The 19,108-nt window shown below is 40.5% G+C and overlaps 2 protein-coding genes across 4 annotated transcripts in view; one reads left to right on the top strand and one right to left on the bottom strand.

Moving 5' to 3' along the window:
• QRSL1 (glutaminyl-tRNA amidotransferase subunit QRSL1) overlaps nt 1-9,317 on the bottom strand; it is a 32,740-nt gene extending 23,423 nt beyond the window's left edge. For both annotated transcript variants that reach the window (XM_022553508.3, XM_089921617.1), the window contains exons 1-2: nt 9,160-9,317; nt 122-281 (exon numbers count right to left, since the gene is read on the bottom strand). In XM_022553508.3, the coding sequence (XP_022409216.2) occupies nt 122-281; nt 9,160-9,183 (184 nt within the window). In that variant the 5' untranslated portion in view covers nt 9,184-9,317. The remainder of the gene's footprint in view (nt 1-121; nt 282-9,159) is intronic.
• RTN4IP1 (reticulon 4 interacting protein 1) overlaps nt 9,063-19,108 on the top strand; it is a 69,457-nt gene continuing 59,411 nt past the window's right edge. The window contains exons 1-4 of one of the 2 annotated variants that reach the window (XM_022553532.3): nt 9,064-10,071; nt 14,304-14,455; nt 15,252-15,320; nt 16,238-16,362. In XM_022553532.3, coding sequence (XP_022409240.1) covers nt 9,798-10,071; nt 14,304-14,455; nt 15,252-15,320; nt 16,238-16,362 — 620 coding nt within the window. In that variant the 5' untranslated portion in view covers nt 9,064-9,797. Of the gene's footprint in view, nt 10,072-14,303; nt 14,456-15,251; nt 15,321-16,237; nt 16,363-19,108 lie in introns of both variants that reach the window. The other variant, XM_089921618.1, reaches the window with a different exon arrangement.

The following is a 19,108-nucleotide window of genomic DNA, read 5'->3' as shown; positions in this document are numbered from 1 at the left end:
AGTTCTTTAAATAAGGGAATTTTTTATGTTTAAAGCTCCACTTGCCAAATGGAGACTGCTACATCCAATTAAACTCTTTCTCTTGGGATGTCACAATTAAGTATAATTCAAAGTAATTTACCTTTCTTATATCTTTTCTCTGATTCTTCAGCTTGCTTTAAGGCCACCTCTTCTGATACAGTAATGTAAGCATTTAGAATCTTGGTCTTCTTGATAAGGGAGAGACATCTTTGACAGAGCTCAGTTGGAGTAACTAGGCCTTGTTTCAGTGCCTCAGAAACCTAGAGTATACACAATTCAAAAACCCTTTGCCAAGTCCGCAGAAGTTTCAAATGTTACACTGAGGCATGCAGATAGAGTGGTTAAGTATAAAAATTTAAAGTGAGGCTTGGATTCAAAACCAAGAGAACCTATCAAGTCTACATTTACTTAGGGTGGTGAATAAGGGTAACATATTGGTCAGCTAAAAGATGGGTTGGAGGACACCACAGTTGTCCTCCAACCCATGTTGGAGTTCCTAGCTGAGGAACTCAACATCAGGCTTGAACAAACAAGATCACTGGTTTAGGTAAGCCGCCCTGTCTATGAGAAGTAGAGGCCCAGTGTGGGTGAATCATGGGTTAGGGTAGATAGTATACAGAGAGAAGCTTAGCTGCAACACAGGCCATCCACAGTGCAAAAAACAGAATGAACTAGACAAGGCATTACAGGACCTTATGGCCCCAAATAAGTGATCTTTATTAAACAGACCTTTTTATCTATTGGAGAATTCAAGCAAGAGCCACTACAAATTGAGAGAAATCCTTGTAAAATATGGGTTCAAAAGCCAACTAAAAACAAGCTTTTCTAAAACTCTGTCTTCGATGCATTAGGAAGGCTAGTAAAGAACGCGTTAAAATAAACTGCACTTCAAGTGACCAGAACTTGCATATTGACGGTAAGTAAAGCCTAAGGTGAAGTGATGACTTGTAATACTTCCTGTAGGAAGTAATAAGAAATACTTACTAATTGAATAAAAGGAATGAATAACACGAAGTCAAAGATGATACCAAGTCTTTAGAGACCATCTGAAAAGAGTTGGATAAGATGGTAGCTCAGACAAGGGGGATGGGGGGAAAAGTAACATTTTCTGAATATTTACCAAGAGCCAGGCACTGTTGTGGCTTTAGATTCATTATTACTTTATTTAGCCCTTAAAACAACCACTTAGGGCTTCCCTGGTGGCACAGTGGTTAAGAATCCGCCTGCCAATGCAGGGGACACGGGTTCGAGCCCTGGTCCGGGAAGATCCCACATGCCATGGAGCAACTAAGCCCGTGCGCCACAACTACTGAGCCTGCGCTCTAGAGCCAGCGAGCCACAACTACTGAGCACGTGAGCCACAACTAGTGAAGCCCGTGCACCTAGAGCAACAGAAGCCACCACAATGAGAAGCCCGCGCACTGCAACGAACAGTAGCCCCCGCTCGCTGCAACTAGAGAAAGACCGTGCATAGCAACGAAGACTCAATGCAGCCAAAAAATAAACAAATAAATAAATTTATTAAAAAAACAAAAAAACCCCAACCACTTAAGTTAGGTATTATTAACCTCATTTTATAGATAAAGAAACTGAAGCTAAGAGAGGTTAAGTGATGTGTCCAAAGTCACAGAAATAGTAAAGGGTAACTTAACAGGTAGTAATAGTAAAAGTTAACAGGTAACTAACTGCTCCTTCATCATTTCTCTCTGCACCAGTGGAAGCTTAGCTTGTCCTGTATGCTGACTGTATTTCCACATGTCCTACATACATCAAGCAATAGGAATTTGCATTTAGGGGAAAATCTGCAAATGATCTGCTCTAGGCTGTTGAATAAATCATCAAAGTGGTGGTATTCTTAGGTCTGAGGGTTTTAAGCCAGAAAAGCAGTGCAAATAGGCCACTGAGAGGACCCCTAATGCTGATGCACAAGAGGAGGAAAGGGCTGCCATGGGGATGCTGCGGGAGGGGTTCAGGATGGGGAGGGACAGCTGGGCTCAACTTAAAGGAGGTAACCTAGCAACAAGAAGAGACATTTCTGTTGAACGGTTTGTATGAGATGTAAACTCTTTAGAAGAGAGAAACTGGAGAAAAAGAAACGACAGCAGTGTATTGTAATGTTGTAAACATGGAGTGGGCTTATGTAAATAGGCTGAGTGCAAGCGTCAGAACTAGCAAAAACGGAAAGCTGGAGACACAGAGAGGTATATAGACAGGCCTACCCCGGAGCAAAATTATAAAAATGAGGAAAATTATGCCTGCCATTTTCTCTTCTTCTTTGCCTCCCTTCAAGTCCCCTAATGCCCATTATCCTCAAGTTGCCTTCTGACTTGCCAAGTGATATGAGAATAAGAGGTAAGGAACTGCAGTTATGGTTACAAGGGCAAGAAATGAGACTGTCTGGGAGCATTCTTTTTATTTATTTATTGATGTATAGTTGATTTATAATGTTGTGTTGGTTTCAGGTGCAAAGCACAGTGATTCAGTGATACATACAAATATATCTATTTTTTCCAGATTCTTTTCCCTTATAGGTTATGACGTAGTATTGAATATAGTTCCCTGTGCTATAAAGTATATAGTTACCTATCTTATATATAGTAGTGTGTATATGTTAATCTCAAGCTCCTAATTTATCCATCTCCCCCACGCCCCTCCCCTTTGGTAACCATAAATTTGTTTTGTCTGTGGGTCTATTTCAGTTTTGTATATAAGTTCATTTGTATAATTTTCTTTTTTTGTAGTTTCTACATATAAGCAATATCATATATTTGTCTTTCTCTGTCTGGCTTACTTCACTTAGTATGATAATATCTAGGTCCATCCATGTTGCTGCAAATGGCATTATTTCATTTTTTAATGGCTGAGTAATATTCCATTGTATATATGTACCACATCTTCTTTATCCTTTCATCTGTTGATGGACATTTAGGTTGTTTCCATGTCTTGGCTATTGTAAATAGTCCTGCAATGAACATTGAGGGGTGTGTATTTTTTCGAATTATGGTTTTCTCCAGATATATGCCCAGGAGTGGGACTGCAGATCATATGGTAGCTCTATTTTTAGTTTTTTAAGGCTGCACCATACTGTTCTGGGAGTACTCATTTTATTTTTTATTTATTTTAAAAAATTTTTATTTATTTATTTTTTTGGGCTGTGTTGGGTCTTAGTTGCAGCATGCTGGGTCTTTGTCGAGGCGTGCAGGATCTTTCGTTGCAGCATGGGCTCTTCCTTGTGGTGCACATGTTTCTCTCTAGTTGTGGTGCGCGGGCTTCTCTCTAGTTGTGACATGCACAGGGTCCAGAGCACATGGGCTCTATAGTTTGTGGCATGCAGATTCTCTCGTTGGGGCACGTGAGCTCAGTAGTTGTGGCGCGTGGGCTTAGTTGCCCCGTGGCATGTGGGATCTTAGTTCCCCGACCAGGGATGGAACCTGCATCCCCTGCATTGGAAGGCAGATTCTTTACCCTGGACCACCAGGGAAGTCCTTGGGAGTACTCATTTTAAATGGTAATCTTTGTTAGGATCATTTTTAGGAAATTTAGATTTGACAAACTCAATAAGGGTATTGGAGAAGAGAAATGAAAACAAAGATGCTAATTAGCTAGAATGGATTAGATGTAAGGATTATGACATAAAAATAGTACAGCTCTCCTGGAGCAAAACTAAAGGTATCATATCTGAATATAAGATGAAATCAACTAGAAAAGTTTTCTCTTCCCTCTTTTCTCAAAACCCCCAGCTCATCTGAAGCACAGGCCTTGAAGGAGATTATATTACTCTCCCTGGTGTGTTAATCTACAGTCTCCCTGATACTCCTTTTCATTCACTGAAGTTTTTAGCAGCTGGTTTGCTGTAATCTTCTTTTCTATGGCTCCTGTTGCTCTTTTTGTTGACTTCAAACTTCAAGTCAGGTACACGGACACCTGGCCTCTCCGTTCCTGACCTCACTTCACACAAACTCTTCCTTCACCTCACCCCAGTTACCAGCTCACATGGTCATTAGCCCAGACTATATCATTACCAACATCTGTATCATCTCCCAAACCTCAGTTCTAATTAACCCACATCTCTTGTCCCCTGAGCTCATTTACTCTACTACCCACATGGTCAGCAAGAAAACGGGGAACAGGGACTTCCCTGGTGGCGCAGTGGTTAAGAATCCGCCTGCCAATGCAGAGGACATGGGTTTGATCCCTGGTCCAGGAAGATCCCACATGCCATGGAGCAACTAAGCCCGTGCGCCACAACTACTGAGCCCGCGCTCTAGAGCCTGCGAGCCACAACTACTGAGCCCATGTGCCACAACTACTGAAGCCCGTGTGCCTAGAGCCCGTGCTCTGCAACAAGAGGGGCCACCACGATGAGAAGCCCTCGTGCTGCAACAAAGAGTAGCCCCTGCTCACCGCAACTAGGGAAAAGCCCACGTGCGGCAATGAAGACCCAACACAGCCAAAAAGAAAGAAATAAATATTTTTTAAAAAAAGAAAGAAAGAATACGGGGACCTCAGTCCTACAACCACAAAGAAATGGATTCTGCCAAGCAGTGAGGTGGAAAGAGGATCCCAAGGCATCCAAAGAGACTGCAGCTCTGGCTGTCACCTTGATTTCAGCCTTGTGAGACTCTGAGTAGAGAACCCAGCTACTCCATTCCTGGATTCCTGACCCACAAAACAGTGAGATGATAAGATTGTGTGTGTGTTTTAAGAATGTGTTATTTTAAGCTGAAAAGTTTATACTAATTTGTTACACAGCAGTAGAAAAGTAATATACCTTCTTAGAAAAATTAAGAAATCTCCCTCAGGAACCATTCTTCTTAGAAAACAGGGGAAGAGAAAACTGTAAATACATATAATCTAGTAATTTTGTCACTGTAACAAAATTAGTGTTAATAATGGCACTTGGTTCTAGGCATTATCCTAGATGTTTTATATTTCATTTAATCTTCATATCCACACTAAGAGGCTGATATTATTTCCATTTTACAGATAAATTACTGAGGTTCCTGCTTAAAATCACATAGCTAGAAAGTAGCAGAGCTGGGATTCAACCAAGGCCTGATCTTGTTTCCAAAGCCCATGCTCTGGACCACTATATTCTACTACTTCTCTATGCAGGCTGTTACAGCATTTACTCCTCTGTAGCAAATAGAGAACATTTTGTTAACTTTACAGATAACATCAAAGCTTCACTTAGGAAAAGAACTGTCTTTCAAAAGAAAAACTGTCTTGATAAATGCTGAAGGTATAGAAGAGCGCTTGAAAGCTGAGTGTCTGGTTGACTGGTACTCTCTTTAACACACTCATTTAACATTCATGCTTTTTGTCTCCATTGTTCCAAGAAATAGCACATCAAGATCACCAGTAACCTCCACATTCCTAAATCCAGCAGTCATGGCCCAGTCCAGCAGCACTCAGCATTCAACACAAGACATCACTCCCTCCTTGAAGCACTTCTTTTTCACTTGTACTTCGGGACACCAAGCCATCCTGGTTTTCCTCTTGCCTTACTGGCCACTCCTTCAAGTCTCCTTTGTGGGCTCTGCTTCCTACTGCTGACCCCTAAATGTTGGAAAGTTTTAGGCCTTGTTCTATATTTACACTGAGATCTCATCTGACCATATAACTTCAATTATGTCCTCTACTCTGGACAATTTATATCCTCATACCTAGCTTCTTTTTTGATCTCCACGTTCCTATATCTACCTGCTTAACTGACATCTTCACTTGCATATCTTTAGAAGCATCTCAAAATTAACATGTCTTGATAACTTTCTCCTCACAACATGCTCCCTGTAGAGTCTTTCCCATCTTGATAAATGTTACCATTTCTTCAATTGCCCAGGCCCCAAACCTAAGCATCCTCCTTGATTCATCTCTTTTCCCTCAAATTCCATATCCAATCCATCAGAAAGCCATACCTTAAAAAACTAACACCCGGGTTTCCCTGGTGGTGCAGTGGTTAAGAATCCGCCTGCCAATGCAGATGACACAGGTTCGAGCCCTGGTCCAGGAAGATCCCACATGCCACGGAGCAACTAAGCCCGTGAGCCACAACTACTGAGCCCACGTGCCACAACTACTGAAGCCCGCATGCCTAGAGCCTGTGCTCTGCAACAAGAAAAGCCACCGCAATGAGAAGCCCGTGCACCACAACGAAGAGTAGCCCCTGCTCGCAACTAGAGAAAACCCGCACGCAGCAACGAAGACCCAGCACAGCCAAAAATAAATAACTAAATAAAATTTTAAAACCCCAAAACAACAACAACAAAAAACGAACACCCACTTTGCATTACCTCTCTCCTCCCATCACCTTATCCATGCTGCCATCAGCTCTTGACAATGCAATGACCTTCTAACTGGTCTTCCTGCTTCCCTACTTGCTTTCCTATAGACCATAATCCTGAATAACCTGAAGGAGCTTTTTAATTTTTAAGTCAGATCATGTCCAAAGACTCACAACTTCCCAGAGGATTTGCATTACATTTAGAATAAAATCCACACTCCTTAACATGGCCGGAAAGGTAATCCAGTTCCTGCTTATCTATAACCTCATCTCCCACTACTCTTCTCGTTCAGTTCTCTTGGGTCTGCTGGCCTTCCTGCTATTCCTTGACCACATCAAGTTTGCTCTTGCTTCAGAGACATTGCACTTTTATTCTCTCCTCTGCCTGGAACACCCTTCTCACCCTTCAGGTCTCTACTAAATATCACCCACTCAGTCAGCAAAACCTTCCTTGACCACTCTATCTAAAACATCCATCTCTCCAACTAATTCACACACTATAGCCTGCTTAACCTTTTTTCATAGCACCTACACTACCTGAAATTCTATTATTTACTTAAACAAAGAAACTTATTTAATGCCTGCTTCCCCACAAAAATGTAGGCTTCATGAGGGCAGGAATTTCTGTCTTCAATGCTAATCCCCAGTGTCTGGAACACAGAGGTGCTCAATAAATGTTAATTGAATGAATAACTGAGTTGTTTAAAATTTGGAGTCTATTTTCCCATAGAACAGTAATTAAATATTCTTGGGCTAGACCCCCAAGAAGCCTACTGGATATATAATTAACTTTCTTTAACATAACAGTAATCATTTAACATAACTTTAGGGTTAATAATATTAGCCTGGCATCTGGTTCCTAGAAATACTGGGATCATGCCACAAGAAAGGAAGGTGAAAGTAAGACTCTTTCCCTTACTGAGTGTACCTGGGTAAAATTTACAAGTAGCAGTTCTACCTCCTATTTGGCATTTTACCTCGTTTTAGTGCTTCCTCCTAGGGCTCCTCTACTGCCCTAAGCCTCCACTTAGGCCCCCCAAATTGTCTCAAAATGCCATAGTTTCCAGCCCCTCCCTCAGTCCCCTCCCCCGCAAAATTTTCCCTTTCCTTAACTGATTATCTCAGCCAGGGTGTGATGGAGAGAAATCTGATTGAACTATAATAATTCACAACAGTGGATAAATAAATCATTCAACCTTCCCAAGCATCTTTACATATTTAAAATAGAATGTGTACTAAATTAATTAATCTCTAATTGGTAGAATTTAGGGCATTGGTACAATGATATGGAAAGAACAGAGTGGACAGAAGATATATTATGGGCTGGGAAAATAAGTAAATAATGTTTTCCACACAATAGGCATCAATAAGTATTTGTTAAAAGAGTGATTAAGTGAAAGTAATCATGCCAAGGCAATTTCCTGACTACCCTTGGGTCAGCTTCCCTTTTCCCCCTTGAGGTAAAAGTTGTTTCTGACAGTGGCTCACTGGACATTAGGAAGGGGTGGCACAAAAAAGGTAGTGCTGGGGGAAAGGGCAGAAAAAGAAAGTACCGCATTTTTTAGGTTATATTTCATTTTAAAACAAGTTTGGAGTTAAAAAGTTTTTAATTTTTAAAAACAAATTGGATTCTTCACTGACAGTATAGGCAAGATACAATTTAGGATAGTAAAGCAAAAATGTATTTAGGGGAATAACTATTATTTAAAACCTGTGGATTTAAAGTTCTCATAATTTACAGCTTTCTAAAAGGCTGCCAGCTGGAAAAAGAAAAAAAAAGACTTCCCAGGTGAAGATACAAATGAAGATGGAAGACGGGGTAGGTCCTCAATTGCTACTTATCAGCAGAATCACCTGGAACCCAAGTTAAACCATACACTCTGGGCCTTACCATACTAACCTTCCTGAGTGGGACACAGCTGTAGCTTTAAGGCGGGCCGAGGTGATTCTGATAGCAGTGGGCCTGCAGACAGCTCTGCAGGTTGAGAGATCAGAAAGCAAGGAGATCGGAACTAAAGCCCTAACAGCAGGGATAAAGTGAGAGAACAGATCCCAGACATAAGTTCAAAAGAGAACTAACACGGTTTAGTGACTTCCTGGATATGACCTATGAAGAAGAATCTAAGGGCACCTGGGATAACAGTTGTGCCGCTAAAAACAGAATATTAAGAATTCCATAATTAGGTTTTTGTTTGTTTTTTATGATGGAGATTGAGACGCAAGAGGTGATTCTGTTACAAGGATGAAGTCAGCTTTGGTTAGATTCATCAAACTCCTGTGGGAGTTTTGGAAGCGATGTCCATTAGACATTCACAAATATAGCCTAGAGTTCAAAAACGATGTCCAATTAATGGAGACACGGGTAAGAGAATCACTAGTATCTTGGTGGTAGTTGAAGCTTGAAGAATGAATATGTCCAGGAGGGAAAAAAGCTAAGAATCACTAGTTTGGCTTTTGCAAGGGACAGATTTGCGGGCTTCTTAGTGAGGACTGCATCAGATGTGTGTAGCGGACAAGAGAGACTGACGTGGACCAGCCAAATCCCCCTTATCTGGCTGAGACCGGCCAGGGCCCCACGCAGCCAGGGCGAACGAATAATCGAGAGAAACCACTGTTCCCTTCCACCCCACAGCGCGGCGGTGCAGAAGCCTCCCCCGCGGAGATCCTAACTCCTGAACGGATATAAGGAGCACAGCCTAAGGACCCGGCGGTCCGAATCCCCCACCAAGTTCCAGGGAAGGAAGCGGCGAGGCTGACCACGATGCGCGCCGGCCGGGGGACGCCACGTCCACGTGAACAAGGACTCCGCGAATCTTCCCGACCTCCCTGGGCCCTCAGCAGACAATTCCACTCACTTCTCGGAGGGTCCGGCCCAACATGGTCCTCGTGTCCCACCCGCCACCACAGGGGCTTGGTGTCAAGGAGGAAGAAGAAAGGTCAGCTGCTGCTGCCGGTATTACATGGGCGCAGCCATTTGCCAGCGAACCTGTCAGCACCGAGTACTCAGATTGGTCGAATTGCAGCCCGAGGAAAATGATCTTTGCACGCGATTGGCTGGCGCCTCTAAGGAAGTCCTGCGGGGAAGTAGAGCTGGTGGCAAGGAGACTCCGGGGGTCGCGGCGGGAGCCTGGAAGTGTGTGAATTTCTCTGACATCCGGATCGCGAGCGGACTCGGCTTGTCCCGCAGAGAGCTCCCGGGACAGGGCAGGATTCTAGCGGTTTTGTTTTTGTTTTTAAGGGGAGGGGGTGTAAGGGAGGAGGAGAATGGACAGAATACTGACTGGAACGTTAATTGGAGCATTTCAGATGTGAAGAGTAGAGTAGTTCCGTACTCTTCTTTCTTCAGTTGCTCCATCAGTCTAACTTCAGTTTTGAATTCTCAACTTTGAAACCGGCCAGAGTGTTTGGCAGAATTTGACCGAATTCAGGTGTGAGGGTTTGAGCCAGTATAAGTGCCTTTTAATTAGGGCACGCAATTCAACCACTGTTTACGATGGGATTTCTGAAGACCTGTGTACTTAGAAGAAATGCATGCACTGCGGTTTGCTTCTGGAGAAGACAAGTTGTACAAAAGCCTTCAGTTAGAAAGATTAGTACTACCTCTCCAAGGAGCACTGTCATGCCCGCTTGGGTGATAGATAAATATGGGAGTAATGAAGTGCTTCGATTTACTCAGGACATGATGATACCAATGATACACTATCCAAATGAAGTCATTATCAAAGTTCACGCTGCGAGTATAAATCCTATAGATGTTAATATGAGAAGTAAGTTTCAAAAGACATTCCTCAATTACCTTTTTTTTTTCTTTAGACAGTCTCATCAGGGATTAATTTTAAAAGGTCAGTTGTTATTGACTACACTTTTTTGGTTAACACAAAGGAATTGTTTAGGGTTTTGACAGTATCTCAGTAGATATTATTTCCAAAATTTTTGAAATTGCAATGTCCACGGTATGCTTTAATCTTTCACAAAATATAAGTTTGAATTGCTTCCAATACTACCTAAAAATGTAAATTGGGACTTGAGAATTGTATCCACAGCTAACTTTGTGGTACATTCTCCTGGGAACTTTGTGATATTCTGAGGTCCATCACAGGTTTTCGAGGTATGCTTATGTTTTCATATCAGTTCAGAATTTGCATTTCCATAGTAATTTTTATTTCCCTCCCACTAATCACAGCTTTGTTTAATGGTCCAGTGGACAAAGCAGCAGAACAGGATGCCAGGATATGGACACAGTACTTTCCTCATTTTTGCTGTTGCATTCTGCAAAGTTAAAATACACTTTTCTGTTTTGCGCCATCCTCACTGGGAATAATGTTATCTTAATTTCTGCTGGTGGATATTGACAAAGCTTGGAGAGTACTGTATTCCTTATGCAATTATTATAGTGCTGAAAAGATTGATTACCATTTGTGAATTACTTTGGAAAATAATGACAAGAAAATGAGCAATTGAAATGTGGCTAGTGTGGGATGTACAGTTAGTGTAAAATATACACTAGATTTCAAAGGCTTAGTAAGAAAAAAATGAATGTAAAATATCTTGTTAATAATTTTATGTTCATTACATATTAACCTGATAATATTTTGGATATATTAAGTAAAATATTAACATTAATTTCACTTCTTTCTTTTTATAGTGGCTACTAGAAAATTTTAAGTTAGATATGTGGCTTGCATTATATCTCTATTGGACAGTGCTGATCCAGACATGTGAGGAATAACTGTTACGTATTTCTTTGTGGGGAGGGAGTTTGGGGAAAGACTTGGACTAAAAATGTAGCTGGAGAGCTCTATTAAGAATTAATTGAAATGACTTTATGATGATTGCCTCATGAAATACACGTTTGTATTCTTTTTGTTCGCTTTAAAGTAATAATTGCTATTACTAGTTGGGCATATTGTTTCAGTGTATTCCATTTACATTGTGCATGAAGATAATGTAGTTTTTATCAGAATTATCTTTAAGTGGTAGATTTATACCCAGGGACCATTATGTTTTTTTCATTTCCTTGATTATAAGCTCTTTGAAGGTAGATCTCATGCCCTGTCAACTGTAGCCTGTTTCTATGCTTCACATGTGTAGTTGTCATTCAGTCTTTTTTTTTTTTTTTTTTTTTGTGGTACGTTGTGACCTCTCCCGTTGTGGAGCACAGGCTCCGGACGAGCAGGCTCAGCGGCCATGGCTCATGGGCCCAGCCGCTCCGCGGCATGTGGGATCCTCCCAGACCGGGGCATGAACCCGCGTCCCCTGCATCGGCAGGCGAACTCTCAACCACTGCGCCACCAGGGAAGCCCATTTCTTTGAATGCACGTGCACAATTTGTATTGTGTACATTTTAACTTCAGTAGAATGGCTGGATCTGGACTTTCTTGGCTGCTATTTAATGTAATATTATAACACATTTTACTTTTATATAGTATTCTTGAGACATCTTAGTTTTTTATGACTTGAGTGGGTAATATTATTTGCAAGTTATCCTCTTTATTTCCTGCTCATGAATTCTTTTTGGAGAATGTGTGATTATCGTTGCGGAAGATACCTGAAATATGGGGAAATAAAATAATGAGTATAAGATCGTAAAGTGTAGGGAGCAGTTATTTCCCTTGACGAGAAAGCAAGGACGTGTCTGTTTTGAAAGATGAAAGCCAGCTGTTTTTCTGGAGATGTCCACTATTGTTGGACATAAAATCATAAATCATGTAAATGGCTAATGAATAATCTTAAAATAGAAAAAAAATACAGCCAACAGCATCATACCAACAAAGTTTGGTTTCTTTAGATGGAATTAAAGCTTTTGAAACGGAGGGCAGATTTAGGATTTTCCAAACCACTCCAACTGTGAAACAAACTGGTCACCTCTAAGAATGGGACAGAACTCCTAAGGGTTCCCATTCATTGTGTCACCAAGCAGGTTCTCAGTTCCTCACTACCAGCTGTTTCTGGATTTGGGGCTAGTTTAGCTGGTACCAATGAGCCAGAGTTAACGCAGGTGATATCGAGGTGACCAAGAAAGCAACCTTGCCGTGCAGGCTGTGTAGCTTAGAGAGGACTGAGGATTTTTTTTTTTTGCAGCTCTGAAACAGCAGCTAAAATTTGACATAGCTAAATGCCCGCTTCTGTTCATCAAACCACATAGGAATTTCAGTGAATAATTGTTTAATTGTGTTTGAGAGTGGAAAAGGAATGTAAGACAGGAAAGTAAAATGTGACTTTTGTGAGTATTACATGTGAAGTTTTTCTTTCCCCTGATAGAATGCACTCGTAACCAGCCAGCTGGCAAGTATGTAATATTGGCATGGTGGCCATCAGCTTAGATTTTCTGGGACTTTCCCAACTTTCAAACACTTTCTTCCATGTGTCTTGATTTTTATCAAAAACAACTTCTGCAAGCTACCCTCCTGTCAGCCTCTCTCCCTGTATCCTCTACCTCCTGCTGCGCGGATTAACTGTCATTGCTCTCATCTAAGCCCAGCTCCCCACCTGGGCTCTAGGCCCCATGCCCTCTCACCCACACAGGAGCATTGTTTCAGCAGTTCTCTCCTGCATCTTCAGTCTTTTCCTTTCCACTGGATCATTCCCTTTGGCATACAAACTTGCTGTTAATTTCTCCATTCTTAAAGAGGAAAAAAAAGAGACTTAAACATCCTTCCTCTATCGCACTAGTCCCCCTCCAGCCACTGCCCCATTTCTCTCCTCTCTTCTGTAAGCAAAACTATTTGAAAGAGTTGAATGTTCTCATGGTCTCCAGTTCCTCACTCCCATTCTCTCTGTCATCCCATGCCACGGCAACCGCTCCTATGAAGGTCACGAAAGACTGCTGTGTTGTTGGATCCAGTATTTTGTTTTGTTTGGGGGGTTTTGTTTTTTAAAAGCCTATTGGCAGCTTTTGACCTTATTTGAAAAGCTATCTTCCCCATCAGCAGCATTTGACTTCTTTAAATGACCCTCTTCTCTTGGCTTTCTGAACACCTTTTCACTGGCCAAGCCTTCTCGGGCTCCTTTGCTGGTTTCTCCCCATCCTTAGGATTTAATGAGGATGAGTGGGAGAAAAGGGGAGACTTACTGAGTGGTTTAGTGATTCTGGAGCATAAATTGTGGTACATGACACTAGAAAGGTAAGCAGGGTGCTTATCTTGGAGAGCCTTACATAGCAGAAATGTTCTTAGAAGGATGTCGAGCAGAAGAGATGACAACAGTACTTTTGTGTCTTAGAAAAGCCATTTTAGATGTTGAAGCTATGTAATAAACTACTTTGGATTATTATAGATATTATAGCCAATTTATTTGAACCAAAAAAATACTGATCAGAGGAATGTTTTCAGCTCTGTTTAGCTGATGTTTATGTAAACGTTCTTAAGAATAAAATGATGTATAATAAAGCAGTCAACCTGATTTAACATATCAGAACTGATGCAGCCAAGTGGTTCTTTTCCATTTGGGAACCTTGCACTTAACCCAGAGATGTTCTAGAAACATTTTTTGTGAGGCAGGGACGATTACTCATAGACCAGTGTCAGTGTCAAATACTATATCCATGCCTTATTTATTTGTTTATTAACCAGACAACTTTAACATTATCTTCTTCACCAGACTTGGCTTCAGATGACTTTGTTATTTAAAAAGTCCATGAATGAATAAATTAACAAAGAAACCATCTTCAAAGAACAAAGTAAAACCTATAAAAGGAAATACTTAAAGCTCTGAAGACAGTTTCAAAATTGGAATTTCAAAAACAGTGATTGTGACTCAACTATACTCCAGTATAAAATAAAAATTAAAAACAGTGATTATGACTTTCCAAATAATTTTCTTTGAAAGGAACAACATTCATTGTTTTTATGCTTTCTTGTGTGATGGTAAAAAATTTATAAGGTTGATTACCTTATAATCTGCATCTTGAAGATCTAGAATTGTACCTGGCCTGTGACCCTGCAGTAGTTTTGAAATCATCCCATTCTTTTGGAAGAAACAAATAAATTGTATTTCATAGGTGGCTACGGAGCTACAGCTTTAAATATGAAACGTGATCCTTTACATATTAAAATCAAAGGAGAAGAATTTCCCCTGACTCTGGGCCGGGATGTGTCTGGTGTGGTGATGGAGTGTGGACTTGATGTGAGGTACTTCAAGCCTGGCGATGAGGTGAGTTATCACATTCCACTATTCCTTCTCAAAATTTGCAGATTTAATTCTGCTGCTTTTGGAAATATATTCCATATCATTGACCTTTTTTCTTCTTTTCAACAAATACAGTGAGCTTTGGCTGGAGCCCTTATTTTCTTGGTTCAGTTCTTCTTTCTGTTTTTTCTAGTTCTGTCACAATAGCTTGCGGTGCTTGAACTTTTCTAAATCTAGTGCTCAAGAATTGCAAGACTTTAAGATGTATATGATTGGGACTTTTTAAGTCTTTAAATGACAGTTTCTACCTTACTGGTTAGATGGTTTTAAAATAGCTAAAGGTTGATATAATCACCTGTCCCTTGTCACTTTGAACTTTTATACCAAGAAATTAAAGTCAGCTTATAATAATAGCTAGCACTGTTCTCGTTGTTTTTCATAAAATAACTCATTTAATCCCTATGAAGTAAGTACAGCTAGGCCCAGTTTACAGGTGAGGAAAGTCAAGCTATAAAGAGGTCCCACAGCTAATAAGTGGTAGAGCCAGGATTCAGGCCCCAGAGACTGTGTTCTTACTGGTACTCTAAGTAGCCAGTAAATACAGCAGGATTTACTGGTTATCTACCTCCAAAGTGGTTTGACTTGGTAAATCTAGAATCATACTAAATAATACATTGATATCATGTGAAAATAACTCTATTATTTGCTGGATTGCTGACTTGTGCTTTTTATCACAGGGTAGCGTATGTATTGGGGAACACTCTCATGCTTAGCTTTGGCTTAAAAAGATCTGTTTCTAACGAAGTTGTGTGTGTTTCAGGTCTGGGCTGCAGTTCCTCCCTGGAAGCAAGGCACTCTCTCAGAGTTTGTTGTAGTCAGTGGGAATGAGGTAACTCACCAGTTCTGTGCTGAAATGCCACTGGAAAGTAGAAACAAAGACTGACAAATATCTCTGAAATAATTGGAGTTTTTTGTTTTTTTTTTTTGAGATCAGGTTCAAGTTTTATGGGTAGTTTTGAAAGAACCGAGATAGAGAATAGGAATTTTTAAAAGATCTAAAAAAGTATTGGATGTCGTTTAAATAACACTGCCTGCCAAAGCGTTTTTATCTTTGTCTTGTGGAACAGGGATTTGGAGCAAGATCTAGAAACACTGCTGTGTTTCTTGGTTTTATCTAGTATAAATAGTTGAAACCAAATATACCAAGTGGAGCATACCGATTCATCATAAACAGAAGCATGGAAGTATCAAGCTGTTTCAGATAACTTTCAAAACAGGAGTCTAATCAAATCCAGTCAGGAGGCCTAACAATTTAATTAGAAAGAAGGGGGTTAATATTAAGGAAATTGCCTACAGAAGGGAGGGCAGGAAGGGAAAAAGGATTAGAAAAAAGATAAGATTAGAAAAAGTCTGGAAAGATTACCTTCCAGTAAATGGGGGTGAAGGAAACAGCTGATCACAAAAACAAATTAGAATGTATTTACGAGGGTTCAAGGTTTATTTGGGTTTATTTCTGGGTATAGTTAGGACTAATGGTATTGTTGAATGTGGTCTTTTTATGAAGCATTATGCAGCGGTATCTGATAATGTAACCTATAAAACCTTTCTGAACCTCTGTGAGGCAGGTTGAGTCATTTGGAGAAATTCCTTAGGGATAATCTTGGAGTAGGGTTTGCAATAACCGCTGAACCTGGCCGAATGTTATATCTCTGAAAATAGTCGGATTCCTGTGAAGATAGATGTACTTAATTGTGTTCATAGGTTTGCAAGTCATTGCTTATTTTTGACTGTTATCTTCAAATCTAGGTCTCTCACAAGCCCAAATCACTCACTCATGCTCAAGCTGCCTCTCTGCCATATGTGGCCCTCACAGCCTGGTCTGCCATAAACAAGATTGGTGGCCTGAATGATAAGAATTGCACAGGAAAACGGTGAGTATCAGTGGTGGCATCTAAGACTCCCTTCTTTCATTTGGTGACGTCTCTGCAGTACGTTTGTCAGAAGCATGAAAACTAGGCTCGCTTACATGAGCAGAGTTGTGCTAACAGTTAAAACAATTTCCAAAGAACTCTTGTGCCAGTTTGTACTTTTTTAATCTCATTCTGTTGATCCTTAGCTCAATCAGTTGAGAATTTTGAAAATATATACATGGATGTTAGGAGTCTGAACCTTCTAAAATGATGCAAAATTTTTGTATGTCAGTCTCTGGGAAGAAGATCCATAGCTTTCATCAGATTCCTAAAAAGGTTAAGAATGACTTCCTTACAGATTTTAAAGAATGATGGAGTTGCTCTCACACTTGAAGCTTTCTATGAAAAACAGATATAAAGGGTTTGAATATTGTTGAGTTCTCTTAGGCTCTGTGCTCTCTCAGGCTCCTTTAGGCAGCTCTGGTGCTTCCAGGACTTGCAGGTGTGCTTGCTGAGTTTGCAAAAACACAGTGAGTGTTAGATGTTCTTGAGTTCATATTCAGATTCTGCTGCTTTCTAGCTGGGTGACCCACTTGGACACTTCTCTTTTGTGAGTTTTGTTTTAGGGGTGAAATGAGATAACACATATAAAATCGGTGGCACAGGCTGTGGCACACAGAAGGCACTCAGTACATGGTGGCTGCTGTTCTTAGCAATGCAACTACTGTGTTCTTTGTGTTTCAGAAAGTTGGCATCATAGAGAAAACGGATGATTTTATTATTTGGTGAGAAAACTAGGTCCTCAGAACCATTCAGTGATTGTGATGAAGGAGAGAGCTGTAGGTCAAATTTTGTTTTCTGATTGCTAAAGACTGTGCCGGAAAAATAACAAGTCTGTGTCAATCTATACTCCTGTTGTTATGAAACATTGCACTTTACCTTTAATGTGTTGGATTATAGACATTGAATTTAGTGAACGCTTAATAGCTGTATTTCTGAAAGCAGTATAAAGGCTATTCATCTAATGAGGTGCTACCCTTCATCATAGAATTCAAGGTAAATATTCTAAAGGTCAGTGCAGTTTAATTTTTAAGCTTTTGGGCCTTATCATTCTTGAAGTTGCCATTTTGGTCCAACACTTTGTTTAAATTAAATCAGTTTGATCATGTAGATTTTTCTAATGGTTTGTCTTAGTTAATAATAACCTTGCAAAAATCGTGTTCAGGATTTTTAGACGTTTATTATTATTGTAGGCTCTGCAGTGACATTGATGCTTTGTTTTGCTTTTCCTTAAAAGCATTCAGCTTTCTGTGCCCCCATGACCACTCCAGATAGAGTGCTCTCATTCCTTTTGCTGGTTCAGGCCCTCCAGGCATACATTTTTTAGTATTCTGTAGAAAATGAGTTAGAAACTGATCTATCTCTTGTCTTCCCAGTTTATCGTTGGCGTTGTAGGTACTATGTTATCTTCTGTTTAAGCAGTAATGGCTGGGAGCTGGGGAAGTAGAGACCTGGGTTCCTCTCTCTACACTGCTACTAACTAATCAGCTGACCACATACATGCTTTTTATGGTCTCTTTGCTGTTTCCACCAAGTTACTGAGTGTAGGACAATGTAGGTTGTTAGGCGAGCTTTGAGAAGTGGAAAGTTTTATACTTATAGAAGTGATTTATATATTATATTGAGTTGCGTCAGTTCATTGATTTAGCCACATGTTAACCACACTGGAATGAAATCCACTGTAAAGAGCCTCACTGGCTCATATCATGGACTTGTGTCACATTCCCACATGTGTGGTGACTCAGGATGCCTTTGTTCCGAGTGGCAGTGAGAGCTTGTCCCTTGCTGCTCTAGGAAATTTGTTTACTGAAATTATTACACATGGGTAGTAATAATGGCCTTCCTCTCCAACTCCTTATTTTTATTTTTTTTTAGAAATTTTAATAATTAATTTTTTGGGGCTGCGTTGGGTCTTCGTTGCTGCGCGCAGGCTTTCTCTAGTTGCAGCGAGTAGGGGCTACTCTTCGTTGTGGTGCATGGGCTTCTTGTTGCGGTGGCTTCTCTTGTGGAGCACAGGCTCTAGGCGCGTGGGCTCAGTAGTTGTGGCTCGCGGGCTTTAGAGCGCAGGCTCGGTAGTTGTGGCACATGGGCTTAGTTGCTCCGTGGCATGTGGGATCTTCCCGGACCAGGGCTCGAACCTGTGTCCCCTGCATTGGCAGGCGGATTCCTAACCACTGTACCACCAGGGAAGTCCCTCCAACTCCTTATTTGTGAGAATCACATGAGAGATGTGAGCACCTTAAAATACTGTAAAAATAATTTTACATGAAGAAATTACTATTATAGGGGGACTTTACTAACTTAAATGCAGAGGTTCCGGTGTCCAAAGTGGCTTTTTTCAGTTTGACTATCCTTTGTGATTGTTGGAGCATATTTTGGCTTCTCTAAGCAATAATTATTCTTTTACTGTTAGCTCTCGGCATTAAGGTAGTCTTTAGTCTGCACAAAGCAAATCAGTGTTTGTCATCAAGGACCAACAGTGTTTTTCTAGCCAGTTAATTAAAAAACCCTAAAACTAACAATGACATAAACACCCACCTTGAAAGATTTTACAGGATTTCTTTGTAACAAACAGCTTTTTGAAAGTAAGACAAAGCTTTCTAAGGCCTCGATGGTGTTTTGCTTTTCCTTCTTTGTTCTATAATTATATTTCTGTAACAACTGAGCATCAATTAACCAAGGGGATAATTTAATATTGACGTCATGT

Source organism: Delphinapterus leucas, chromosome 12 (genome assembly GCF_059928025.1).
Source record: "Delphinapterus leucas isolate spDelLeu-1000000601 "Yukka" chromosome 12, BTC_Dleu_Yukka2, whole genome shotgun sequence".
NCBI lineage: Eukaryota > Metazoa > Chordata > Mammalia > Artiodactyla > Monodontidae > Delphinapterus > Delphinapterus leucas.
Note: the sequence above shows the minus strand (reverse complement) of the source record. Positions and strands in the feature narration are given on the sequence as shown.